The sequence below is a fragment of the Malaclemys terrapin genome, chromosome 3 (genome assembly GCF_027887155.1).
Source record: "Malaclemys terrapin pileata isolate rMalTer1 chromosome 3, rMalTer1.hap1, whole genome shotgun sequence".
NCBI lineage: Eukaryota > Metazoa > Chordata > Testudines > Emydidae > Malaclemys > Malaclemys terrapin.
Window position 1 is genome coordinate 91,186,598 of NC_071507.1, and position 27,902 is coordinate 91,214,499.

The 27,902-nt window shown below is 41.3% G+C and overlaps 2 protein-coding genes across 3 annotated transcripts in view; one reads left to right on the top strand and one right to left on the bottom strand.

Annotated features, from left to right (window-relative positions):
* The window catches only part of SERAC1 (serine active site containing 1), a 46,492-nt gene extending 36,911 nt beyond the window's left edge, over positions 1-9,581 (top strand). For both annotated transcript variants that reach the window (XM_054023773.1, XM_054023772.1), the window contains 5 exons: positions 1,356-1,456; positions 3,969-4,066; positions 4,632-4,814; positions 5,306-5,449; positions 6,784-9,581. In XM_054023773.1, the coding sequence (XP_053879748.1) occupies positions 1,356-1,456; positions 3,969-4,066; positions 4,632-4,814; positions 5,306-5,449; positions 6,784-6,920 (663 nt within the window). In that variant the 3' untranslated portion in view covers positions 6,921-9,581. The remainder of the gene's footprint in view (positions 1-1,355; positions 1,457-3,968; positions 4,067-4,631; positions 4,815-5,305; positions 5,450-6,783) is intronic.
* A 1,521-nt stretch (positions 9,582-11,102) lies between these two features.
* SYNJ2 (synaptojanin 2) overlaps positions 11,103-27,902 on the bottom strand; it is an 89,056-nt gene continuing 72,256 nt past the window's right edge. The window contains exons 20-27 of the mRNA XM_054023755.1: positions 27,375-27,453; positions 26,066-26,234; positions 25,183-25,353; positions 22,295-22,429; positions 21,160-21,272; positions 19,088-19,196; positions 17,552-17,754; positions 11,103-14,509 (exon numbers count right to left, since the gene is read on the bottom strand). Coding sequence (XP_053879730.1) covers positions 13,700-14,509; positions 17,552-17,754; positions 19,088-19,196; positions 21,160-21,272; positions 22,295-22,429; positions 25,183-25,353; positions 26,066-26,234; positions 27,375-27,453 — 1,789 coding nt within the window. The 3' untranslated portion in view covers positions 11,103-13,699. The remainder of the gene's footprint in view (positions 14,510-17,551; positions 17,755-19,087; positions 19,197-21,159; positions 21,273-22,294; positions 22,430-25,182; positions 25,354-26,065; positions 26,235-27,374; positions 27,454-27,902) is intronic.

The following is a 27,902-nucleotide window of genomic DNA, read 5'->3' on the forward strand; positions in this document are numbered from 1 at the left end:
CCTTTGATATAATTGTTTCGTCCAATAAAAGAGGACGCAGTATCTTCCACATCTCTTTCTATTATTCCTTTTAGATTGGGCTAGAATTTGGTTGCCTAGTAGATATCTGTTCACCCTCCTTGCCTTTTTTATTTGTTATTCAGAGACCAAAAAATGTCCACAAAATTCCAGATTTTTTCAAGTATACTGTATTTTTATAAAGAAATAGATTGCTGATTAACTAAAGCTTTGTAGTGTTTGCTGTTGAATTTTTATCAGTGAATCAGTAACAAGGGCCTTAAAGAAATTTCGTTTGGTGTTGTGTATTTTATATCATAATGTAATCTGAAAAGTAACTGTAAAAATGGTAGTTCAGGGTTCCATTTTTAATCTAGTTGATTTTCCATGTCACACAGGAGAGGGAGACAGAAGCCTGAGTACTGATTCCAGCTCTGGCACTCACTCTCTCCCATTGTGGCTTTGGGCGGTTTCCTTAATCTGCATGCCTGTTTTCCAGTCTATAAAAGAGTAAGGGCTAGTCTACACTGGCAGCGCTTTAACATGCCTTGTGTGGTCGCAGTGCAACGCTGAGAGAGAGCTCTCCCAGCACTCTAAAAAAACACCTCAAAGAGGGGCGTAGCTCCCAGCGCTGGGGCACTGTTTACACTGGCGCTTTACAGCCCTGCAACTTGCTGCGCTCACAGGGGTGTTTTTTCACACCCCTGAGCAAGAAAGTTGCAGTGCTGTTAATTGCCAGTGTAGACAAGGCCTAATTCTCATGCACCTCAAAGAGGTGTTATGAGGATGTTAATGGGCAGTCTTCATCCCTGATATCATCCACGGAAGTCAGCTTTGTGAAGCTTTGCCATTGTTCATAAAGCACTTGGAAGATTAACGAAAAGCTTTAATTTTGAACTCAAAGGTGATTTATCGAACTGCCAGTCCTGCAAACACAGCCTGAGATCTTTAAAGTCAAGTTGCCTGTTAAATCATTATCAATAATAATTGTTTCTGCAATCAGAATTTAGTGGACTCTTTTGTCAATAATGCATGAGTCAATACAGAATCCAGCTCACTCTCCCATAGCTTTGGTGGCTTTGTGATGTGTTAACAGTAGTAAAAACTGTTTTGTCATTTAAAGTAAGCAGCTAGGACATAAAGGAACACCAGCAGCAAATATTTTCAGAAGGGTATCCTTTTTATATTTGTCAGTTTTCTGTCCAAAACTGTACTTTACATTTAATAGGGGTTTTTTTTCTTCTAATTAACTATCAATCTTACAGCAGATTGCTGGTCTTGATTTTGATGTATGAGAACCAACTGGTGTAGTGTAAATTCAAGTGTGCTCCTTTGTTTTGATTTTATATTTAATTTAGACCTGGCTAGCCTCAGACTGTCCTTCGCTTAGAATTGTATCTGTGGAGTATGACACCCACCTGAGTGATTGGAAAACAAAGTGCCCTATTGAGGACCACAGGTAACAAATGAAGTGCATGTAATTTGGGGAGGAGAGAAAAAGCTATACTATTGATATATTAGGATCCTATAGTCAGGAGCAGGTGATCTTATTTTTCCTGTCATGTGCTGCTGTGGAGGAGATTTTGGTTTGGAGAAACCCTCTTACCACCTGTTCCTCAGCAAAAGTGTGCACACTTGATTTCCCTACTGCCTGAGTAGGTGCTTGTGGTGTCTCTCTAAATTCTTGTGGTTCATTCAGCTTTGCATTAAAGAGAAATGTGTGAAGAACTCTAGAGACTGGCCTGAATAGATTCTTTGTGGGGTGGGGGATTTCTTAACTTCAGACAAACAATTCTCCAAATGCACTACAAAACAGTTTTCAGATTAAGACTTTATATGCCTAGTTTTGGCCTGGAGATCACTTTTATTCAAGAGTTATAAATCCCTGAAAAGAGAGAGAGACTATTCTGTGGCAGATAAAATATAGTAGCTGTATAATAGTTTTGGACAGGAAGTAAAGGAGACCATATTCAGCTGAAACTCAAGTTGGTATTTGTTAGGACATGTTTGCCAAAAGTGTTGTGAGATCTTTATTGACCACAAGTAATGAGAATTTCTGTTATACGTCTCATTTGAACAACAGCACCTCCAACTCAACAGGGTTTTCTAAAAGAAAAAATAGTAAAACAGACTAGGGGTATGTTCCAGAGCCCATTGAAGTCAACAGGAGTCTCTCCATTGATTTTAATGAACTTTGGAGGAAGCCCTAGATCTCAATCCTATAAACATTTATGTATGAGCTCAGTTTGAAGCAGGTGAGTAGTCTCAAGGATATGACTAGGGGACTACTCCTGTGCTTAAAATGAAGTGTTTACCAGATCGGGGTCCAAAGGATTTATATTCCATAGTAGGGGAAAACTTTCATCACAGTATAGAAAATTAGGAGGCACAATTCTCATTGTTTTCTCTCCCCACTCCTTGTTCCTTCTATTTCTTGGTATTTAGCAAATTGGTACAATTATTCCAATAAAGGAAGCATATGTAATCCACTCCATTAGGGAAACAATAACAATCTCACGCATTTCTTTGAAATTAGTAGAAACAAAACAGTTTAATAACAGCAAAAATACTTATAGACAGGTAATTCTGTTTCTTACTGTGTCCAACCAGAGTTATGGAAGTGGAAAGGAGTTAGAAAAAGGAAAAAATATATTTCTCAATGTGTATTGTAGTAATTTTTGTCCTCAGAATAAAGATCACCTGAGCATACTGTATTTGGTCATTTTGCAGTTCCATATGGCTGCTGAAAAAGGAAAAGTATGAAGGAGGATTTCTTAAGAGTATCAAGAAAGATGCAGCAGTAGAATCATAACCCTTGCATTATTATTCATAGATATGCTAGCTGGCCTTTTAAAAGTGAGCTTATAGTGCTGTCATTTAAAGTGTCACGGACGCGTGGGACAACAGTTAGAGTCCCCATGGAGCTGTGAAATCCCACATGCCATGCTGGACTTGATTCTCAGAAGGAGCAAATCTCTGCAGCTGTCTTAAAGATTTAGTTCAGTTGAAAAGCCACATTTGAATCTCTTTTCACAGGTACTATAGCAGAGTGATCTTTAACATCCATTCTGAGAATTGACTGTACAAGGCTTTTCAAATGTGGCTGTTGTTTAGATCTTTGCACTGTAATATAGCAATATCCTGATATTTCTGCTGCTCATTTAATTCTCCGAGTTCTCATCTTGTCCTGTGGTCCTCTATGTTCAACTTTACTTCTGCTGTGAGGAAGGGAGGTGATATGCTTTAAAGCATGGGACTGGAAATCAGTAGATGTTCCTGCTCTGCTACAGACTGGTTGACCTTCGGCAAGTCATTTACCTTTTCTGTACCTCAACTTCTCCATCTTCAAAATGGAGAAGATTATGCTTTACCGCTCTTTTAACTCTGAGATTATTGGCTGGAAAGTGTAATAGAAGAACAAAGTATCAATAGGTATTATTTTAGAAATTATAGGTAGATCAGAACTTAGTTGTTCAGAGCCCAGGTTTCAGCTTTAGCATTATCAGTGCATTGCTGCATACTTTAAGCACAATTTAGCAAAGTATTTGCTTGTCAGACACTGTTTGCTTCACAAGAGAATAGAATTCATTACACTCTGATGCTTTGAAAAGAAAAATATTTTTATATGAAAACCAAGCTGTTTAAAATCCCAAAGCATAACGAGACATTTAGAGCTAATCCTAAATCCCAAAACTAAAGGAAAACTCCAGTGCTTCTAGAAAATATTCGTTATCTCTGTCCCTGAGCTCCTGTTGTTCCTAGTGGCCTCAGTCCTACAAGGTGTTCAGTGTCCTCAGTTCCCAATGAAGATGGTAATAGCTGACTGTGTTCAGTAACTGTGTTCAGGTCCAACATGAGTTATCTACCTAATTCCCTTTTCATAGTATTGATGTACTGAAACTCCACTCCAGCATGAGACTGCCCTTTAATATGTTTGCCTTCCGCCTTGCATCTCTCTTTTTCTTCTGCAGGAAATCTATTGCTTATAGGAGCAATGAGCTTCTTAACAAGCTTAGAGCTGCTGGTGTTGGAGACAGACCTCTGGTATGGGTATCACATAGCATGGGGGGTAAGTACTTTGCTTATGCTGTACAGATCAGCTATGTATTATCGGCCATTATGCTTTAAAATGAGTAGCTAAATTAGCCTGAACAACCACATTTCAGATCAAACTCGATCACCCCAAAAGTTTGCAAAATGTGGTCTGAAAATATAAAACTGATGTTTTACTTTATTAACTATACTGCATTGCATGAACAATTTATTAATGAACTATATTGTTATCTCTTTGTACTATGTTGGGGAAGGGCACAGAATCAATGAATGATTTAGCTGAGATTGTAAGGAAGGTCATGTAATTGGGAACCTGTAGGCTAAATTGTCTCCTTGTTGGATCTTTGGATCACTGGTAGAGTTTAAAGGAAACCAAGTAAGTTTGGAATATTGGATTTGACACCAAATAGTAACAGTTTACATTTCCTGCCTCATTATAGTTTTCTACTTTTACATATTTTTCAGAGTAGACCTAATTAGTTGAGGAAAGAATATGATGGTCTGATTTGTATGTATTTTAATATGAACATTATTCTCTCAGTTATTTAGTTCCCTGCATAAATTAATATTTTTGTTGCCAGGTCTTCTAGTTAAAAAGATGTTGGTGGATGCTTCAAAGAACCCAGAAATGGATAAAATTGTAAACAACACCCGAGGAATCATATTTTATAGTGTACCTCACCATGGCTCCCAGCTGGCTGAATACTCAATGAATGCTAGATATCTTCTCTTTCCTTCTGTGGAGGTTAAGGAACTCAGCACAGGTATTCTCACTTTGTAGCCACTTAGTATAGGATTTTATCTGTTTATGATTTTTGTCACTCCATTTGAAAATGCAAGATAAAAACAACAAAAACCTTTCTTTTTAATCTTTCCAAGGCTGTCAGTTAAAGTGACAGAATAACTTCTGTACTTAACTGTTTGTAGAAGAGGCTAAAGCTGTGGGCAAGTTTACAGAATAGTCTCAGCCGTTCAGAACTGTAATAGTGTAGTATGTGACTCCTCTGTAACACACCTTGTAATCAAATCTCAGGCAATGTAGGATTAAATGACAAAGTTAGCATGGCATATTCTAGGCTGCTGTCAAACCCCTGAAAACAGGGTCTTACAATGGATGTGCTGCTGTTTTTACTGGAGTTATAATTTTGCCAAAATATTTCTTACAAGATAAAATATTGCAGATCAGTTTTTATTTTCTGAAAATGCGTTAACACAATTTATACAATATACAGTATTTCTTTTTTTCCTTCTTCAGATTCTCCTGCCCTTAAAGAACTAAATGATGATTTTCTTGCATTTGCCAAGGATAAGAAATTTCCAGTCTTGAGTTTTGCAGAAACTTTACCAACGCGTATAGGTAGCATGATAAAACTTCATGTGGTACCTGTGGACTCAGCCAGTATGTCAATTATCTATTTACTTTTTTTGCATATTGATGTAGGGGATAGGCAATGCAGATACTGTAATAGAAATATCTGGAAAGATAAATAAATAGGGGATACTGTATGAAAAACTGTTGATGGTTCCTTTTGTTTAAACTTTTGACCAGTTTTTGATCTTGGATACATTTCTAAGTACAAACATGTAACTCTCCTATTGAAATCAGTGAAAACGCAGTGCATATCTGAGCATATTACTTATAGAGCAGTGTGACAAAGGTTGTTCTTATGTAACAGGGTCTTCTCCTTTTTTAAAGGTGGGAGAAATCACTGCACTCAAGCTCTTACAGTAGAGACCTCATGGTATTCACATGGCCAACGTTCCCCATTTGTTCAATGCTCAGTCTCTCACACAAACCCACTACACTACTATAGCATCCTTTTGGATGACCAAACACGGAAAACTTCAGGCAAAACAAAGAATTGCTCAGAAAGTTGTTAACATAATGCATATGGGATTAGAATAGAAGACTCAGCATAACCTTAACTAGAATTTTCACTAAAATGATCAGGATTAGCTATCAGGAATACCTAAACACCATGACTAGTCTCAGTGTAACTAAATTTGCTGGGAGTAGAGCACCTTTATTATACACTTAAGTGATGGGTTTTCCCTTTCTTGGGGAAACTCTTTATACTGTATTTCATGTTTGATGTCCAATCCAGCCCAGTTTTAAATTCTAAAATCACAGTTTTTATAAAAGAGTTCATTTAATTATAGATGAATTGAATTATAAGTAAAAACCTTCTGCAGTCTTTTAGACTTCTTCAAAATGCAGATAGTTTGACTTCAATAGGGCCAGGATTTAACCCAACGACAAAACTCCCATTGAGTTTAATAGGCAGGATTTCAATCTTTGACATTAAATGATTTGTGCAGTAGAGAAAGCATATGTTTGTAATGTTCTCCTTATTGAGTAAGCTGGGTGCTGGTGACTAAATCAATAAGGGAAAATTATATGGGAAGGAATTAGTTTTCTAAAGCCCTGATCCTGCAAAGGGATCCGTATGGGCAGACACTTACATATTTGTGGAATCCCATTGAAGTCAGTGGAACTCTGCTGGGCCTAAGGGTCTGCCCAAGTGGATCCCTTTGTAGAATCAGTCTAAAGCTGCATCTATTTATGCAATATGTCATTGTGTTGGATAATGCTTTCAGCACATTTAAAAACAACCTAGTGTAAGACAAAATGAATAAATAACAGCTATGGAGGGGTTGGTTTTGGGTGACTTTAATTGTTAATGCAAGAGCTTTTTCTTAATCTACACTATTTTGTTTTTTTTCCTCCTCCAGATTTAGGCATAGGAGACCTAATTCCAGTGGAGGTTAATCATCTGAATATTTGCAAGCCAAAGAAAAAAGATACTTTTCTATACCAATGTACTGTAAAGTTTATTCAAGATGCTTTAGCAAGAGAACTGAGAAGTTGAGTCTTTACCATCCTTGCTTGCTTCTCTCTCCCATTTGGTGTAATGCAACAAAGTCTTTCCACTAAAACTGTTGGCAGGCCTCCAGAACTACAGACACGATATTAATAAAATCAGCTGTCCAAGTGGCTTTGAATATATCTTCTGTTTGGAAATCTACATTGTCTACGTCTGAAATGCATTCAACATATATACAAACAACCACAGCCCCAGAAATCTGGCAATAAAAGGTGAAAGTCTGATGTGATTCACTTTGACTTATTGATTACATGTATGTAATTCCTCTGCTGATTTGACCAGTAGGCGATGGGAATGCAGTGGAAAGGCTTCAGGTATCCTGTAGCTACTCTTCTGGAGCAGCATGGATGGGCTATGAAGGGTGTCCCATGGTTCACTTCTTAGCCAAGAAAGGTTGCTGTGATTGAGATGAATGTACATATGGTACACTAAGGACCAAAAACAATAAATCCAGATGATGATCTGTTTCTATAATAACGTAGAGAAACAAATGGCTGTCTCACAGTACACATCTGCTATCCATGTTTGGGAGTCTGAAACCTATTAAGAACACATGTGAATGATTCAAGATATTGTTTTGATTGGACCAGTTTATGCTGCTTGCCTTTCCGTTTAATAGGCCCAGACATTCTTCTAGTTTAATTCACTTTTTACCAGTTGGCATCAATTGATAGCAAGCACAGGAAACAGAGTGCTGTGTGAGAAAGAGAAGCATCACCTAATCTTTTGATCTCTGGTATGGTATCCTATGTAAAGGAGACAGTGACAGTTTAATTTAGTTTTAAACAAAAAGATAAATACATTCTTGTGCTGTTCCATTTTAATTCTGTCAGCGTTGGGCTTCAAGATCATAGGAAAAGAACACTAGTGTGAGAAGTTTTTGACCTAGTTCTCTGCTCTGTCATACACGAGATCTGGGTTGGGGACTTTTATGCTGATTTCTTGCTGCCTACTTTGGGAGTGCTGAAAAGGCAGCACACTTAACTCTTGGCCAGAGTGGCACCTGTTGCCCAATAGGAAGCTCTCAGCTGATTTAAGAATGGTGTTGATGAGGCTCAAATAGAGGGAAACTTGTGTAGTCCTTCACAAGAAAGATGGTGGCTATGATATGAGGCTTTGGAATTTGCAGGGGAGGGGGCAGGAGGCTAAGGCAGAAAACATAAAGGAGTTCCCAGGGCTCCATCAGAGTATTTTATATTTGTGGGGGCCTAAACTAACTTATTGCTGTACATGGAGGAAAAACAGCAACAGTTTCTTAAATAATTATGTGGAGTGTTTCACTGTATTTTTTTTTATTATTATTATTTTTGCTAAAGCCCAGTATGATCTGGTTAACAGCATCGATGAGAGAGAAATATTTTGTAGAACAAGGGTAGCAGTGTTCAGCGCCTTTCTTAAAGCCTTAAATGATTCCAAACCTAATTAAGAGCAGCTTAGTTATGGGCTTGATTTAGCAAAGGACTAATACTGATCTAGTGGCCAAGAAATGGTGAGGACCACAGCCACAGAATCCCTGATAGACTGTCTGGCCTTCACTGTCACCCGAGCAAATCACCTTAATAATCCTGGATTTTCCTAGCTAGCCATTTATCAGCTAAGGCCTTTGTTGATGATGATAGGGGAACCACTGGAAACTGTTTCAGGACTTCTTAATATGATTGTACAACGATGATGGTAAAAAGCACAATAAGATGATATGAAGCTCAGAAGTCCCATAGTAGCTTGTATTAGTATGAGTGTATTGGTGGTGGTTTAGAATACCGAGACCACCCCTACTAGTCCAACCCTAGAGCACTCTCCTGTAGGATGGCCAGTGCTGGGAAATACAGAACCCAGAGCAGTACTGAAGGCCAGGCATGCTTTCTTTTGGATCAAACCACATGTAAGAATTTTGGCTGCCACTATTTCAGACTGAAAATATAATTTGGGACTGAGTGGAACGGGATATATGGAATTTATCAGGATACACAGGGTTTTGGATAAGCTGAGAACTTTGCATTGTAAAACATGCAAATAGGGTGATGCGAACCATTTTTGAGTAAAAAGACATTTTTTGGCTAACGGAGTCAGATCAACCAGAGTCTTTTGTAATGCCTTGTACAATAAATCTGTCTGTATGAGCTACAGTAACTGGAATTCTTGAAACAAATTTCAATTTTTTGCAACTAACAAATGTATTAATGTGTAACTTTAAATTAATATGTGGGTTATACAGTAACTTTGTGTTTGGGAGATAGTAATTAAATATGTTTTTTTTTTTAATTTGTACTATCTCTCTTGAAAAAAATATATTAAACTTGAATAATCTGCTAAATGGAATGTATTGATATTACCATATTGCATGCCAATCCAAAATAGTGACCATAGTTTTCAGCAGGACTCACCGCACCTGTGTCCTTTACCCAACAAACCTACTACGCTTTCCAACTGATGGTAATGGAGCTGCAGATCTGTGCATAGTTAGCAAATATTGTTAACCACTTGCTGACTACCTGATGATTCCTCTTCGTTCTACAAAAATTCTTCATTTTGATGCAAGTTTGGAGCGAATCTTTCCTTAGATAAGCCTTTAAACATGTTTCCAGATCACATTCTGAGGAAGCAACTTGGGTTTTTTATCTAGTTTAGATGGAATTATTTGTTTTATGCCATTATGATTCTTCTTTACATTTAGTTAAGAATTTCACAATTACTTACCCAACTTGAGAGGTGGGCACACTATTGGCACTGTGGGCTCTTCCAGGCCTCTTGACTTCTACAGCTTTGGGGCTGAGGTTGCTACATCAATGGCCTTGGTACCAATGAAAAAGGATGCGCCTTCCTTGGTGCAGTTGCCTGTAGAGCCAGTACCAATATGCCCCTTGTCCTCAGCACTGTCTACATCCCTGACTTCGGCACCCGAGACTTCAGAACTCGGGTACCCCTTGGAGTCCACACCAACTGGAAATCTTTAGATCAATACTAGATGTTTATTTTTCCAAAAGATGTGCTCTAATTCAAACAGGCATTAATTCAGGGAAGTCCTGTGTTATGCAAGAGATCAGACTTAGATGGTCACAGTGGTCCCTTCTGGCCTTCGAATCCCGAACTCTGTCCAAGGGGAGATCTCCTAGATGGAACAGCCTTAAGAGTAGCTTCTGTTACAGATGCTGAAGGGCATCGTGCCACCTCTACTGGAGCAGCCTTTGCCAGAGGATCTGCCTTTCCTTGAAGAGATGCCATTGGCTCCAGCAGTTCTGTCCTTGCCCTCTCTGAATGATTCAGTAGTAGGAAATTCCTCAGTTTTGTCATAGCGGGCTGCCATTATTAGTATATGGTTCTCTGGCTACTCAGCAGTTCCTCATGTGCTCACTAAATGAGTGGCAGTGATGGCAGCCAGGTTTTCCCTTACCTCAAAGATTGGCTTGTTCGGGGATCATCTGAGAACCAGGTAAGTTGCCATGTCAAGTTCATCATCCACCTTTTCAATCAACCTGTTCCTTCGCCTTGATTTGTTTTGATAGAATGGTATATGCAGTCGCTGATTGTATGAAGCTGCTTGCTGGAGGGATTCTAATTTTAACGTGTGGGTCACCACTTGCTTATACAGACAAAAGATATAGTTAGTGCTGAAGGCTACTTAGAAAAGTGGAGTAATTAAACAAGTTGTAGTTGACATGTATAAATCCACTTTAATTAGCTTTCCTGCTAACTCTTTCATCAACATAAATTAGCAGTCCCAGGGCTGTTAAATTATCTGTGTTGCACAGAATGTTGGATACGGTACTAAACATATTTTATTTTTTTACAGCCCTTAACGATTTATGCTGAAATGTATCCATAAAAAGCCACTGTTGCCCCCCCCCCCTTTTTTTTTTTTTTTAAAGGATACCAGGAGGTTGTGATGAACCAGGAAACTAAGTAGCCAGCCCCTTCAGAGTGTCTCACCTTTGTGGAACTGAACACTTTAAAACTGTCTCTGGCCTCTTTATTACTGAAGAAATGTGCATGGAGTGGGAGAGCGAAGAGCTTAGCTATAAAGGCAGCATTGCTTGTATATAGAATGTCTTTTTTTTGGTTAGAGTTCAGCAGTAGAGATAAGGTGGCTTGAGCAAGGCTGGATAGTAATAGAACTGAACTGGCTGACGTCCCAAATTACCTAGGCAAGTGAGAAGAGAATTAAACCAATTTAAGATTTGTAGAAAAGGCGTTTAATTGACATTATTTACAACCTCAGCACAAAAAAAGTCTAGTTTAAATACAAGACCCTGGATTTTCACCTTTACCAATTGCTTAAAAATGTTCGCATCATTTTAGTAATTCTCTATCCAAAAAGGGGCTTATTCCATTGATAAGTTATTGTGCCTGAACTGAAACACGCGTGTAAAAACTTTTAATTGCCTGCTTTCCACAGACAATGTAAATGCTTCACAAATTTACCACAGGTAATGTTTAACTAGCGCACACTAACAGGCCTCATTAGAAATCCAGGCTATCTTCCCTTTAGCTAAATCTTAGGCATTTGAAAAGCATAAATGCCAAAGTGGTTGGCAAATGCAGAGGTGACTTTGCTATAATGGCCTGTTCTAACTTGACATTAGCTGTAGCATTTTGTGAGAATTGCATGTTAACTGCACTATAGTTCCACTAGAAACACTGGCCCTGTAGCTTATGATGTCCTACCAGAGCGCTAGGTAAATATAAGGAGGAAAGTAAAGCAGCAGTTGCAGGACTATTTGTTTGAAGAGTATCTAGGGAAGGTCCCTGGCTGTTCAAAATACTTTCCCCAGACTATTATATCTGAAACATGGACCATGATATTGTATCTTTAGGCATTAAACCTTCCAAGTGTTTGCAAAGACTTGGACTCAGCTTTAGCTTATTTCTATACATTTTACTTACCCTAATCTCGGATGCACTGTTGGTATAGCTGCAACCCACTGATACTGGTCTGTGCTGTAACACAGCACCCATCACTGTCATATCAGTATTTTCCTTCAGAGTTGATCCTAACAAGCAGAGGACCACGGCGAATTCTGTATTTAATTTGACAAAACTCTTTCATGCTCTTGGAATTAGTTAGTTTTACAGCCTATCTTTTACAAAACAGTTGCATATAAGTAATAGTGTTTTCTTAAAGGTATTTTTGCTACCCCTGTCTTCCCCCTCCCACTGAAATCTCAATGTCCTTTAATTCGACTCATTGCCTCAGTAATCTGACATTATCTGGGGAGACAAGTCTGCATCGAGCATTCCACTTCCAAGTTTGCTCCTAGCCTTATTTTCTGGTTTCCTCTCACTTCCCCTTTAGTAACTCCCTTAAATAAAAAGTTAACGGTCTCTCTTTACCATTTTCTTAATGGAATATAATTCTTGACAAATGGTGCTGTCACACAGTTTCTCAGATTTGCCTGTCCCTGATGCAGGTGCTAAAGGTTCATTTCCAAATGGCAGATAGTGCTTTAATTGCCTTACACCTGCTAAATTGAGTACAAGTGTTCAGCACAGGTGAATAGGGAAGGTGCACCTGTACGCTCTCCAGGGGACAGCACACACCTTTACCATCAGTGGGTAGAAATTAGTAAACCACCTTTCCACTCTAGGGCTAGATTCTGCTACTCTTGCTCATGCTGAATACTGCTGGACCAGTGTAGCACTCATGTAAACATACAGACAGCCCTTTGCTCATCCTCATTTATTATTTCATTAGTAGCTAAGCATGAACATGTTATTTCCTTGTAAAGAAACAGAGGGGGCGCAAAGGTAGGAGTAGTGGTCAAACATCTAGTGTACTTTCACAGGAGTCTATCAGGGACTATACATACAGTACACAGACAATTGGAATGTTTACTAGCAGGTTGCCTGCACAGTCCCTTCCAAAGTTGTCATTGTCCATGTGCCTTTTCACTGGATAGCAAGTAATTTAGCATTAGGTTGCATTGAACAGAATCAGTTAAATCTGAGCGTAGAGGAGAGGATGCATTGAAAGAAAACATGAGCTTCTAGAATAATTTTCATAAGTGTATCATTATTCGTATCACACACGCTGATAAGGAACCCATCATATCTGTGTGCATTTGCATGGTTGAGATTAAAAACAAGCATGTTCATCAAAATAGAGAGCATCTAATCCATAACATCCTCCACCCCACATCTCTCCACCCCTCTTACTTAACAATAATGGCCAAGGATTGAGGAATTTAGCCAGCAGGCTAATACCAGGAGAGTACAGAACCTGCAGCTAGTTGTAAATCACATGAAAGAGATGCAGCATAGGACTTGTCTACAGCATATTTACCATCAGCATTATAGTGGTATAATTATACTGCTAAAGTTATTCCAGGATAATTCCCCCTGGGGACACTATTCCCTCCGAATTAGCGTAGTAGTATAATTATACTGCTGTAGTTCTGCTGGTAAATTTTACCATGTAGACAAGTCTTTATTTTAAGTGTTAGAAATTATCTGAAATATAAATTATACCTATATACTTTTTTCTTGTTGTCTTCATACATCATTACATACTTTTAAAAAAATACTTTGTACCTGAACTGTCACTTTACTTTTCAGTTGGATTAGAAAAAGGGAAATAATTTAGACTAAAGATTTTTTTGCAAGTTGTACAATATTGCCTGACGTCTTGTATTTCCCCCCCACAGATCATACTAGTATTTTTTTTAAACACAAAAATAAAATGTGGCCTTGCCAGACTTAGTACAACTCTGTATTCAAAGCAGATTTTTATCTTGTATCATAATTAGATTTCTGTAGGGAAAAAAAAAATCTCACAACTCTAAGTTAGCATTTGTGTCCATCCGGGTATTTTTGTTTTGCTCTAAAACCAGCAGTTTGCTGACTCCCTCTGATAATGTACCATTGTCTTCATCATCACTAAATGTAACCCAGTGACTGAACTCTTTTGGGCTGGGGAGTTTCAAATCTCTCGGAGTGTGTGTTGGGCTAGTTGTTGCTGGTGTGGAAAAAGGAAAGGAAACGTCTGTATCCAGGTCCAAGAGATTGGCGCTCTCTGTTAGTGAATTGGTGTCTAACAGCTGTGGTTGCTGGATGTCTGGGGTAGGAGGGCCTTGAAGGTCAGCAATAAAGTCCAAAGCAGTTGGTGTCAAGTGCTTAGTGCCACTGTTGTCTGGGCTGGCAGTGGATGTGGGAGCTGAAAGATCAGAGTCTCTGCGAGAAAGGGGGAGGATGTCAGAGTCCTGTATTGGAGAGCTGTACTCAGAAGGACTATTGTTGTTGTTGAAATTGAATGTTAAGCCACTAAGAAGCAGACTGTTACTGCTCTGAAGCACCTGTTGGTGAAGGGCAGCAGGAGCAGACTTCTTCCTTCGTGGTGGAACCTTTGGGGCAAAGGAGTTCTGCAGAGGCAGCGCACTTTCCTCTGAAGTGCCTGGACTGGGAGGCTGCCTGTCGCTGCTGCTTCTTCTCTCCAGAGCTTTCCCAGGTGGCGTTGTTCTTGGCTTAGGAACTGGGGTGATCCTAGTGGGACTGGTAATGGCTTTGGTTTCAAGGCAGGACTCGGACACTCCAATGTGAAAGCGGACGGGCTGCTGGTCAAGCTGCTCTTCCGGACACAGAGACTGAGAGAGGGGAACAAAAGAAATACGAGTCAGAGCAGCATTTTCGATTCACACTCGGTCGCAGCATTAGCTCTGCCCATCCAGATGAGAAAACGTTCAAACAATAGGTGGGATAAAGAGGATGTGAGTAGAGTTGAGTGCATTATTGAAAGAAGTAGGTGGAATTGTTTGAGAGAGACGAGGAAGTGGAAAGTGAAGGCATGAGAGTAACAGCTTTAAAGCAACCCTGCTCTTCACTCCGTGTGTTAAAAACACATCCCTTTGTGACCATTTTCTTTTCCACATTAGAATTATGCATGGGGCCAAACGTCCAGCCACCACAATTCTGAGGAGTTCTTTTACTGTTACATTTTCCTGCTGCTGTAATAATACTGAAATGATAAGGGATGACAGGGATTGTATTAATGGGGCATTAGCCTTGGGCACCTTGTGATACATGAGGCTAAAGGACAATTAGCTTCAGCTACCCCAGGAAGTGCATTCGTGTCTTACTGAGGCCAGGGTTTGAATCATAATGTGGAATTTTGCATTCTTCCTTAATGCCTTATATTCCACTTAAAAAAACCTTCTCTAAGCAGAAAGGGTTAATCAGGAAAAAATGTGAAATTGCATTTGTTTTTAAAGGTGTTGTCACGTTACTAGGGCCACGGCGGTCACCATCCCTGCCATTATAAAGTCCTGGCCATATGGATTCCTCCCTCCCTGTTAAGGGAAGGAAAAGGTCATTCCTGTTGGATTTTTGCCCAGTATGTTTAAACTGCACGGCCAGGATCACTAACCAGGCGCACTTGCTCAAGCAGCCCATAGATTAATGTATTTTGGACCCAGGTTAAATTAGTGCTAGCTAATTAGCTCGATGTAAAACTTATTCTCGATCTCCTATTCTCAATACTTCTGAGCGAAACCACGTGAACTCCTGACTAGTCTCTCTTAGTATAATAGGCTACCAACCCAGTCTTTTTATGTGCTCAGAAAATGCATCTTACACTGAATACAGGGCAATCCCCCTTTCATTTATGTCTAGAGATCTATGTTGTTAAATCTCCTGTACTTTACTAAATGCTTTCGGGGCGGGGGGGCGGGAGGGGAAGTGGGGAGGAAGAGGTGGAAGGGTTTTTTTGAGGTACTGAGCTCACTTCCAGATAGGGGGAAAACATCACTTTAGGACTTTATATCCTACATTAGTCTGCACCAGAAGGGCGTAAATTTTAATGCACAGTAGGTTGTTGTGAAGTAACTGGCCCAGATGGACTCTGCTGGTGTGCACTAGAAGTTCCCCAGTGTGTGTTAATGTTGTCCCATTTCAAACAGTATTATATCAGTACTCACTAGGGAACTTCTACTGTGCGCTAGCTAGGGCACCCAGGCCAATTAGTGTACAATATGCTAATGTGCGCTAGAATCTACACCCCTCTAGTGCAGGCTGATACTCTGAGTCTGCTGTGGACAAACTTGTATAGGAACTTTCATATCATACTGTTAAATAACAGCAGCCTTTCTATTTTGAGATCTTTCAGTAGTACATGGGTGATGGGAGTGAGTTAAATATAGGGAAATAGACTGCTCTTTATAATATACTTGTGATAAGTATGTCTGTGAAGGAGTGGGGCTGTTTTTGGTTTACTTCTCTACCTTTCTTTTTCCTTTGTGGTTCTGCTCAATGGAAGGCTGTGCAAACGGCCTTAGGGGATACAGTAAGTGCCCTTTCAGAGTGAGGTAGGATGGAGACCTAAAGACTAACCTCAAGAGAAGAGCTGTCTAGCAAAGGCTGTCACAGAGGAAGAATATGAAGGGGCATATCTATGGTACTTATATAGCCTCCATTACTGTACTGTACTATATGAGCATCACAATCTTTAATGTATTTATCCTCACAACACTGCTGTGAGGTAGGCAAGCACTACTATCCCCATTTGACAGATGGGGAACTGAGGCTATGCGACTTGCCCAAGGTCACACAGAGGCTGTGGCAGAGCCAAGTGTCTGGCTAGAACTCTAACCACTGGGCTCCTGCCTCCCTGGAGACCCTGTTTTACTCTTTATTGGTTGTGGCAGGTCACTGCTCCTGTGAGTTTTTGGCTACGTTTTGTTAGTATTAATAAGTGCTGTTTAAATGGCACATCCTGGAGTAGTGTAGTTGGCACCAAGAACCCTGGTGACTCTATTGAACCTACTTCGTGATTTATAACTTCATACATTCATTACTTTTGGTTCAAAGCCTGACCTGCAGATTCTTGGTTCAGAAGGGACAATTGTTAGCAGCTATGAACAAAATTGGTTGGATGGACTTTGGGGATTTTGTTTTTTTTCCCCTAAAAAAGCAACAAATGTTGTCCCAAGTAAATATTTTTTTAAAAAAATCTAAAAAACAATTTCCAATCAACTTTGACTTCAGTTTGAACTAAGGGCTTTGGAGGGAGGTAAGAACAATTAAAATGGGATTTCTGCATTAGCCCCAGAGACTAATTCTCAGCATTTTAGCAGACTATTTCCTTCTGATCTTACTGAAGGAAACCTACACTGGGGTGATGTAGTGTGATCAGTAGAGCAACAATGCAGAAAGAAACGTCGGGTTGAGAGTAGTCATCAAACCAGATCCAATGAATTATCTCAAGTTTAGGACGCGTAAGAGGTAAGTCAGGGAGGAGATGCAGATTTGGTGAGACAATATCTGGAATTCTGTGTTCAGTTCTAGACAATTCAGAAAGGTGTAGCCAAGCTAGGAGTTCAGAGAAGGGCAAAAAACACTAGGAGGATGGACCATCACAGAGGGAAGTTTAAAGAGCTGAATGCTGACAGCTAAGTTTAGTGATAACTTTGTCAAAATGGGGGATAATGATTTCCTCTACTTGATGTTCATTTACTGTGCATACAGGCCCCAGTGACTGCCATATGCAATGACACTTCCGGGATAGAAGAGCTCAAACAGATGCTTGAGCCAGATGACAGAATTTCATGTGAATTGTTTAACCACTTGCCCCCTCTGCTAAAACACACTATGCAAAATGAATAGCTGGATGTGTTCTGCTGTGGCTATCTTACACTTTCTGATTTGACTTCAGTTCTTTGCAGGGGCACTGGCTTCTTTACGGTCGGAACTTTGGGTGGAGGGCGATGAGGCAGGAGCATTGGTCCTGGTTGTGACCCCTGAAATGATGCTGACTTTGTGATGCTAGGAAAGGAGTCAGGCTGAGTGAATGTTTGGGTTCTTACTGGAGCAGGCTTCCGAGCATCCTCTTGTGTTCCTGAAATGCAAAAACAACCATTGTTTGACTCTATCTGAAGCGTCCTCAAAGATCTGTTTCCTTCGTGGTCTTGTTTTCCAAAATGCTTTTGCCCGTTACCTTACGGGGACAGTGTTCAGGCTGAAGGATGAAGGTTTTGGAAATAAATACAGAATTTCACCAAAAATATATCATTAGAATTTATTTAATTTTATGAAAACTAGTCATTGCATATTTGTTATACTCCTTGCCAGCAGTACTTCTAACCCAACCCAGCAGCATTGTGCTAGTGTGTGTGACCTACTTGATAGGTCAATGGTGGGGACTCAGGAGAGATGGGTTAAATTCCAGACTCTGCCACTGGCCAGCTAGATGACCTTGGCATGCCACTTTAACCTCTCCGTGCCTCAGTTTCCCCACATGTAAAATAGGGATAATGATACTGATCTCCTTTGTAAAGCACTTTGGGTTCTATGGATGAAAAGAGCTGTAGAAGAGCTAGGTGGTACTAGAGCATGAGAATCCTAAAATGAAACTGACCAGCCTAGTTTTCTTAGCTAAGCCAAGTGAAATATAAAAAGTAAACAGTAATAAACTAGTGTAAAGTAAACTTGATTTCACCCATTCTTTCTCCTTTAATGTGCAAACGTGCTCTGAAGAGAAAATATCAAAATGGCATTGTGGTATTCCAGGGTTATTCTCTCTTAATGATTCCAGATTACATTTGCTCAGTTTTACAAATGAAAAGACTTCTTTTTTCTAATTGCCAGCCCTATAAACTCAGGCTGGGATGTGAGAGTAAAGCTGAATTGTTTCTAGTTTATGCTTCATCAACACTAAAGACTCTGCATTTGCAAGTTAACAATTCTGTGGCTGATGTGTGAGCCTGAATAGAATCCAGCTCTCTCTACTGTTGCTGTGTAGGCTCTGCCCTGCTAGCTGGGGAAGTGAACACTATTGTTACTAAAGCACCCCTCTGGAGTCACAAAGGGAACAGATCTGTTGAGAAGGAAGGTGACATCCGTCTTTCGCAGAGTACAGCTGGGTACCGTAATCTATGATGTTTTTAGTAACAGGAACTGCAAGCACATATTTTAAAATATGACTTAATTTCATGGAGTCCTTTTAAAAGACAGAAATTAAGTAATCTTGAAATAAAAAGGCTAATGGCATCCAAGCTGACAGAAAATTTTCAAAGAAAAATCTTGCAGGACCCCACAAGGCAGTATTGAGTTTAATATGAGTGTTTTAAAGGAAATACATGTCTTATTTACGTTATGGTCAGGGAGGATGAAATGAACGTACATTTTCTTTATTTGGAGATTTTAAAACGCCATTGGAAAGCTTTGCTTACCTCCTTTTGCTTCCATCAGACATCTAATAGCTTCCTCCGCTTCCTGAGCTGTGGTGGTTTTGATCTGCTTGACGTTATAAGGCTTACTTATTCCAGTCCGGGCTTTAGGCTTACAACAATAAACGGGGGAAACGAGTAGGTGAGTGAGTAATTCTGAAGGGAAATGTTTTTCCTGTGCAACCCTTTAACCTGCAGGCTGTACACTGTGCAGGTGGAATCACTTCCAGTGATTCATGCACCTGTCTCCACAGAACTGCACTGGCTGCCATTTCACAATCTACTAATATTTCAAAATGGCTTTATTTTAATTTTTCTTGGGCAGCTGTTAGATCTTTGCTACTGGCTGTTGCTGTCACGATTGATCTCATTACCAGTCTCTTGTCTGATGGAGGGAGAGGGAAATATTTTCATAGCATTTGTGTGTAAATTTACTTTCCATAAAAGCTGCCCCCAGTCACAGCCCTGAGCCAAGTCTGAAGGTACAGAAGCACAGGGAACAGCACTGCAAAGATCCCCACAGGGTCCCACTAACGTGCCTCCTCTTGACTAGGAAGGGGGTCCTCTGTCTGAGGAAGGAAAGTCTAATCCTCAGGTCGATTCAGCTCTGGGCCTCTCTATTGAGGGTGCGAGCTATGGTCGTGGTGGTTTCTCATGTGCACTTCACTTTAAGTATACATTGGGCACTGGACAGAGACCATCAAAGCAGTGGCTGACATAGGATCATAGAACAGCATCATTGTGCTGGAATGTGGGATAGCATTAGTACTAAAGCAAAGTAACCTAACATACCTCTGTTGTCTTAGTTTTGCCACGATTGTGCAGCCTCCTCCACCCTTCAACCACCTCAATCGTAGGTCAGGCCTACACCAAAAAACTGGGTTGACCCACCTTTTTTCCCCCCGGGTGTAAAATACCCACAGCTCTGAGTAGCACAGTTAAGCCGACCTAACTCCTAGTGTAGACAGTGCTACGTCAATGGAGTCCCTCCTGTCGCTGCAGAGAGTGGCTACACTGAAGCACTACAGCGGTGCCACTGTAGCAGTTCAAATGTAGACATAGACTTAGGGCAGGTCTACACTACTGCTTAAATTGATCAAACTTATGCCACTCAGGGGTGTGAAAAAGACACTTCCCCTCCCCCCCGAGCGACGCAAATTACAGCGACCTGAGTGCTGTCCACACCAAGCTATGCTGGCTGACACAGCTTCCGCCTCTTGTGGAGGTGGAGTAATTATGCTGATGGAAGAGCGCTCTCCCATTGGCATAGCATGTCTTCACCAGACGTAGTACAGTGGCGCTGAGGTAGCGCTTCCAGTGTAGACCTGCCCTTAGTATCAGATGATTGCGGGCCTGCTGGCCCTATAGCCAAATACTAGAGCATGGTTGTTTCAACTCTGTAGTTCCAGCTCACTCCCGTGCAGAATCCCTGCCTGTAAGGCTTGGGAGCTTTATGCAGATGATTCTCCCTCTGGAAATGGGGGAAGGACACCAGGAGCTATGGCGTGGCCACTCTATAGGCTGATTTAGATGGATCCTGGGGCCTGTCTAGAGCAGTCTTTTTCAACCTTTCTAATACCAGTGACCAGCTGGCTGCCTTTTTAAACTGTGTCAGGGAGATCTCAGGGACCGGCACCAGTCCATGGACCGGTCGTTGAGAAACACTGGTCTAGAGGATGCTGAATATTGGTATTTGGCATTGAAAAAGAGCCACTGGCAGATAGCTAAAGTAACTAAATCTAGAATGTAGCAGGCAGGCAAAGCTGACAAGTTTAAAAGGGAAATTGGTTAAATAGCTTTAGTTTATTCATTTTCAAGTTATGAGGTGGCCATTATTTATTAAAGTAAGTCTGTCTGTGTCTATATGTACCTAGGCAAGTGTATATAACACATACTCTGCTCTGATTATGCCCAACAGTTACTGATGCTGGGTAATTACAGGGTGAATGTATCCTTACTGCTTTGCTCAGCACTCCTGACTTAAATCACATCAGCTGGCTGGTGGGTTCAGACTCTAGTAGCACCTGGTCCCCTTTTTAGTGAATTCTGTGGCACAATGGTGCTGAGGGACTCACTGGTTGCTGAGGCGCTCCTGGGAGAAGCTTTGCCGTCTGCAGGATGGAGCACAGGGAGTGGCCTCCTGAGGAGATGGAACCATCGGATGGAGATTTTTTGACAGATATTCCAGCTGCAAGGGGAGTAAGAATGAGTTTTCAAATGCAAGAGCCTGTGCAGTGTTTGTTAATAATAATAATAATAATAATAATAATAATCATCTCAATTGGGCATTAATACTGCAGCCCAGCTCTGACTATTTCAATGGCAATATTGTTAACTATTCATTTCTGATCAAAGCACATAAGAAAGGAAGGACAATGCTGAAGAACTGAATGTATTTCTAAAAGAGATGCTCTAGAGTGCAACTAGAAATTATGTGCTGCATGAAAGTCTAATGCCTGTGATTTATGCAGGAATTTGGACCAGAAGATCATAATGGCCCCTTCTCATCTTAGAGTCTATGGGTGAATCTGAACAATCTGACATGACTGGTCTCTCATTTTGGATCTAAGTGAGTAGAGCTTTGAACACCATCACTTCCCCCTCAGAAATCTATGCCATGGGGGAGGTCAAACTACCCATCAAATGAAGAAAAACAACTGTTATCCTCAGCTCTATGTGAGGTAACTGTCTAATGGGAAGGGACAAAAATCAGACCAACAAATATTTTGTTTAAGCTTTTAACGGAAATATTGCATCAAAAATTAAATTGAATAAACAAAAAACTGTAAGAAAACGCTTTGAGTATTAAAAAGAAAAGACTCAATGAGAATGAACACTGGTCTCTGTTACTGTACCAAAGCACCAGTTCTTTGCAAATTCTCCCCCTTTGCTGTTGGGTGTATGTGAAACACATGAACCATTATAACTCCACTAAAGTGAAGAAAGGACTTTCATTTCTAGAGTATCTTTCATCCCAAACTATTTCAAAGAACCACTTCACCCATCACTGAAATGCAGCCACCGCTAGAGTGAAACACAGCAGTTGTTCAACACCACAAGAGTTTAGGGAAAAAAGTGCCTGACAAACAGCAGGTGATGGGGATTTAAACAGGTAGAGGTATTTACCTGTTCATTATTACTAGAAACAATAGGGTGGCAATGGAGTCCAGCTGACATGGGAAAACTTTTTAAAAGAAACTGCAATCTTACCTGGAGGGGGAGGTCTCTGGGGTGGCTGAGGTGGGCGAGGCCTGTCAGGAACAGACAGAGATCTGCTTGGTGACCGATGGCGCAGCCCCCCACCGACTTCCAGCTCCCGCTTTAATTCAGCTAGGTCAGCATCATCTAGGGGAAGATTTCAGGGAAAAAACAAACAGAAGAGTTTTGCATTTGAGAATTATGGCAGAGATGGATCAAGACTGGAGTGTCACGAGACAGGCACCTGTGATTTGAAAACAAGAGCTGGTTAACTGAGGCTTTGTCTACACTGCACTTTTGTCGGTAACATTTTTGTCATTTGTGGGGCTGTTTTTTTCACACCTCTGACATGACAAAAGTTTTACCAATGAAAAGCGCTGGTGTGGACAGTGCTTTGTTAGCGGGAGAGCTCTCCTGCCAGTAAAGCTATCACCTCTCGTTGGGGGTGGATTTATTTTGTTGGCGGGCGAGCTCTCTCCTGCCAACAAAGAGCAGCTAAACCGCGCACCTTTTAGTGGCACGGCTGTAGTGGCACAGATGTGTCGCTAAAAGGTGCATACGGTAGAGACAGCCTGAGAAATTTCTAGGTGTGAGCAACAGTATATGGCTGATAGCTTTTTAAGAAATGGCTCAAGTTTAGTGCCCCATTCACATCCCTCTCCCACTTTAACCTGTACTATCACACTTTAGGTATTTCTAAGCACTCTTCTGTTATTTTCCAGTAAGCTGTCCTCTGGAACTACACACAACATTACTACACATCAGGTTAGGACAAGAAGTGAAGAATACTGCATCTAGTTTGAAATGGTAGCAAGAGATGGGTAATTACAAGCTGCCTAACTAAAGGTAAGTTGGAACGGGACAGGATACTGCAGTTAACGACGCTAGTGTAAAAAAAAAAAAAAAAAAAAAATCATGTTATCATTAGATAACCAGGACCTCAACTTTACAGCTCATTGGGAAGTTGCTCCCAGCATAATGCCATGCTGGGCATTGTTTCAGTAATGATTATAAGAGAAGAGGGCCAGCTAATGAACCATTGACTGCTGCTCTGAGCTGTTCCATGGAGATCTCCCTTCCAACTTCTGGCCCACTCTGACAGTGCTTAGCTGCTAAAGCCAGACCAGCTTGCAACCCACAACGATATGACTGCAAACAAGTCCTGATGTAATTGAGACTGATGTAACTCTTTTCACAGCTTCACATTCTCTTTGCATAATAATATTACAACAAAATATATGAGTGAAAAAACTACACATCATTTATGACACAGACAGTTGATCACTTAAACAAACCAAACAGACATGGAGCATGGCTAAGGCTAAGATTTTTTCACAGATATCTTTAGTAAAAGTCAGGGACAGGTCACGGGCTTCCATGAATTTTTCTTTGTTGCAAGTGACCTGTCCCTGAGTTGCAGAGGCCTGTCTGGGAGCTCCGGGATCCCTCTCCCCTGCATCTCTGAGCTGTAGGGCCCCCACTGCCAGAGGCAGGGAGCTGGCCAGAAGCTGTGGGGTCCTCCGTTGCCCGTGTCTTCTCAGAGCCCCCTGGTGCCTGCAGTGCTGAGGAGCTGTGGGGCACCCTGCGCCCATGGCAGGGTGGAACTGTGGGGAGCTGCGGGGTCCCCCACTGCCCGGGGCAGCTGGTAGCTCCAGGGGTCCCCCACTGCCTGCAGCGGCCGGTAGCTCTGGGGGTCCCCCATCGCTTGGAACTCAGGGGGCCCCACTGCCTTAGGTGGAGGGGGTACCCTGCAGCTTCAGTCTGCCCCTGCCAGCGGCGGGATCCTGCAGCTCCCAGCCGCCTGCGGGCTAAAGTCATGGAGGTCTTCAGAAGTCACTAATTCCGTGACCTCCTTGAGAAAATCGTAGCATTAAGCATGGTTGCCTGCTAAGGTAACTTGCCATTTGCAGAGATGACTATACAATGTTACCTCAGTATCTGCAGTATTCCTTAGGCAATCCCAATGCTAAGGAGAGGGAACACTGTGGATAATGAGATTAACGTTGTACAGTAATTTTAAGCAACTGACAAGTTTTTCAAAGTGACCTTATTTAAGTCAGAGGGTGCCTGAACCTCAAAATTGCCAAAAATAAGTAAAATCAGAGCACAGGGGGGTAAAGCAAACTGTTAGTCTTGGTGGAAACAGGAACTCGTTTGAAATAATTCACTGGCAAGTTTCCAGAGAGTTCAGATTCCACTGCTTACAATCAGGGCCGGCTCCAGGCACCAGGCAACCAAGCACATGCTTGGGGCGGCACCTGGTAAGGGGTGGCCAATCTTGGGGTGGCGGGGGGCAGCGCAGCGTGGCATTCCGTGGGGGGGGGGGCCTCCGGCGGCGCAGCGCTCGGCGGGGTGGCGCTTTTTTTTGCTGCTTGGGGCAGCAAAAAAGTTAGAGCTGGCACTGCTTACAATGCCTATGGTTTTAAAGCCTGAACCAAAGTTCACTGAAGTCAATGGGAGTCTTTCAATTGACTTCATGGACGAGGCCTTACTGACAAGAACATAAAGTAAGAACAACTCTGTATTGTGTGCACTGGTGCTATGTGATGCGAGACAGCTAAGGAGAGTTACTTCTGTTTCTTATGATTTATAAAATGTATACACATGCACCTCTCTTAGGCACAACTACCCTGCCCTGAACAGAACAGAGTAAAGGCAGGGTTAAGCTTAATTACTTGTTTATTTTTTGTATGGCAGTAGCATTCAGAGGCTCCAGTCATGGATCCTGGGCCCCTCTGTGCTAGGCACTCTATGAACCAGAATAAAAATCTGGTCCCTGTCCTGCAAATCTTATAATCTAAGTATAAACCAAGAGAGAACATGTGAACACAACAAACAGCCAAGAAAAGCATAAGGAAACAAGCTTTAAGGTCTTGCTTTAAAGAAGCCACGTAACTTACCTTTATATGGATGTGGCTTTCCTCCAGTAAGCAGTGGAGATTTGCTTGAAGTTACTGTGGGTGCAACTGTAAAATATTCAGGACCCACATGTAAGCCTTCTGTCATCTCTGCTACGGGGTGCTGAGGCAGCATGTCATCCAAATAATCGTCCTCATCATCTAGTATATCACCTGAAACAAAATATTTGAAAACACAGACATTGTCAGAAAACACATATTCTCTTCTCACTCCCATTTTCTATACAGATTATTTTGTTAGGCAAAATTTTTGTTGATTCCATGTGTTTTTATTATTGCTTTTCTGTGTATTTAGATCAGGGGTTCTCAACCTTTTTTAGCTGGACCCCCTTTGAAAATATTTCAGGCTGTGATGACTCCCCTCCCCCCAAAAGTGATAGCAAATTACTGTACATACTCATGGTATCGCCACCCTTACATCTGCGCTGCTGCTGGCGGTGGTGCTGCCTTCAGAGCTGGGTGGCCGGAGAGTGGCAGCTCTGTATCCCCTGCAACTCCCCTTTCCCCTAGCGACACTGTTGTGATCTCACGATCCCCCTACAATAGCCTTGCGACTCCCTTTTGGGTTGGGACCCCAGTTTGAGAAACACTGATATAGATAATTTTAATGTACTATGACTGTGATAGTGTATTTTTTAGTACTGAGCAGGTGCGGATAGCTGATATTCAATGGGGCTCTGCATGAGAACTGGGGTCTACCTGAGTAGTTCACAGTGCCAGATCAGGGCTCTGTTTACAAACCTGTTTCTAAGAATTGTTTTATTACAAACTAAGATAGTGATCACATACAGATATCTACCCTCTCCCCACAACCAAAGTGAACAAAGTAAATTCTCATGGTTCAGCCTAGAGTTGTGCTACTAACCTTCTGATTCATAGTCCAAACTTGAAAAATCAAAGTTTTCCTCCAACAGACAGGAGTTTGCTGTGGGTGACATGGGTGCAATGCTCTCCCGTTTTCGAGCAATTTCCTCCTGAAAGCCCTTCAGCCAATCCTTAGTCTTAGGCCGGATATTCACTGCTCTGCCCTTGACCTAGAGTCATGAAAGAATTGTTTTCCCTTTGTTAAGAAAATGAGAACAGTGCTCCAACAGGCTGAGTAAATGCAGATGTTCCATCCCACAAGTGCTTCAGAAATCTGGACGGCACCAGATTCATTTCAGCAGTTCAATGACAAGGAAATACTCTTCCTAGTACCATCAGGGGCAAAAAACAACCCAGAATTAATCCTTTGGATGTAACAATACTCCAGGTATTGACTAAACAACTCTGCTGCTCTTATTGGGCTTGTTTATGTTGTGACTTTCTTCAAAGTTTTCATACTGAAATTACCCTTGTGGTTCTTGGTTACTCAATGCTGCACTCAACAGTCATTTGCTACTGGAGAGAAATGGTAAAATATCACAGCAATTATGCTGTATAATTTTTAAAATGATGATAATCATAATAATTAGGGGTGGTATTTTCAAAAATGCCTTAGTGACTTAAGAGCATAAATCACTTAGGCCAGTGGCTCTCAACCTTTCCAGACTACTGTATCCCTTTCAGGAGTCTGATTTGTCTTGCATACCCCAAGTTTCACCTCACTTAAAACTACTTGCTTATAAAATCAGACATAAAAATACAAGTGTCACAGCACACTATTACTGAAAAATTGCGTACTTTCTCATTTTTACCATATAATTCAATTGGAATATAAATATTGTACTTACATTTTAGTGTATAAGATATAGAGCAGTACACGTACCCTCGGATGAGAACCACTGACTTAGGCATTTTGAAAAATCCTACCAGTGCTCTAGCAGCCTGATACCTAACCATAAAGCAGGCCCCAAATTGCCTCCCCAAACAAACAAACATGACTGTTGATCCATGTGAGAAATTAAAGCAGAGTGGAACCTTAGCTGCTGATACATTTTGCATTACTGTACATGTTGGCACCATTACAAATGTTCCAGTTCCAGAGCTCTATTTATAAGCACCTGAAGAAGCAATACCTGCCTCCTTTATATGGGCAGGCCTTAGAAGTGATCATTGGGGGTATTCAGCTTCTTTGAAAAAATCAGGCCATAGATTCAGGTGCCTAGATATGGACGTGGGTATCTAACCTAAGCCACCCATTTTTGAAAAAAGTTTGGTGTGAGTTCACTAAAATAAACCAGAGATGGTTTTACCTTGATACCATCCATATCCAGAACACTGAGAGCTGACCTGCTGTCTGCAAATGTTACCATCATCTGACCTCGATTGATCCTAGTAAGAACAGAGAGAGGAGACAACTGTACAGTTTGCTGTCCACAAGGAAATAGTAGGGCTAAATGGTGACTATAGTAATTCTGCATTTTTTCATTTAGCTCTTTCAATAGCATAATTACTTACAAGTGTTTTTGTGACAGATGGGACCAAGTATCCCAGCACTGGCTCTCCCTCACCACCCATCCTCCCTCATGTGGCCCCACCAGAGTGGACGCTACTGGGGCTGTCCTCAAAGCAACAGTTCATCCCTCTGAGCAGAGGTTAAGAAAATGCCACACACCTTCCTTCATCCACAGTATTTTCCCCATCCCCGTGTAACACAGCTCTCCCCTTCCATGTACCAGCTTCATCTGCTCTGTGTGAACTCTGCACTAAAGCTGCCTCTCAGAGGGCACACAACCTCCTCAAAGGATACTACTCTGTCCTATGGCAAGCTGCAAAGGGGC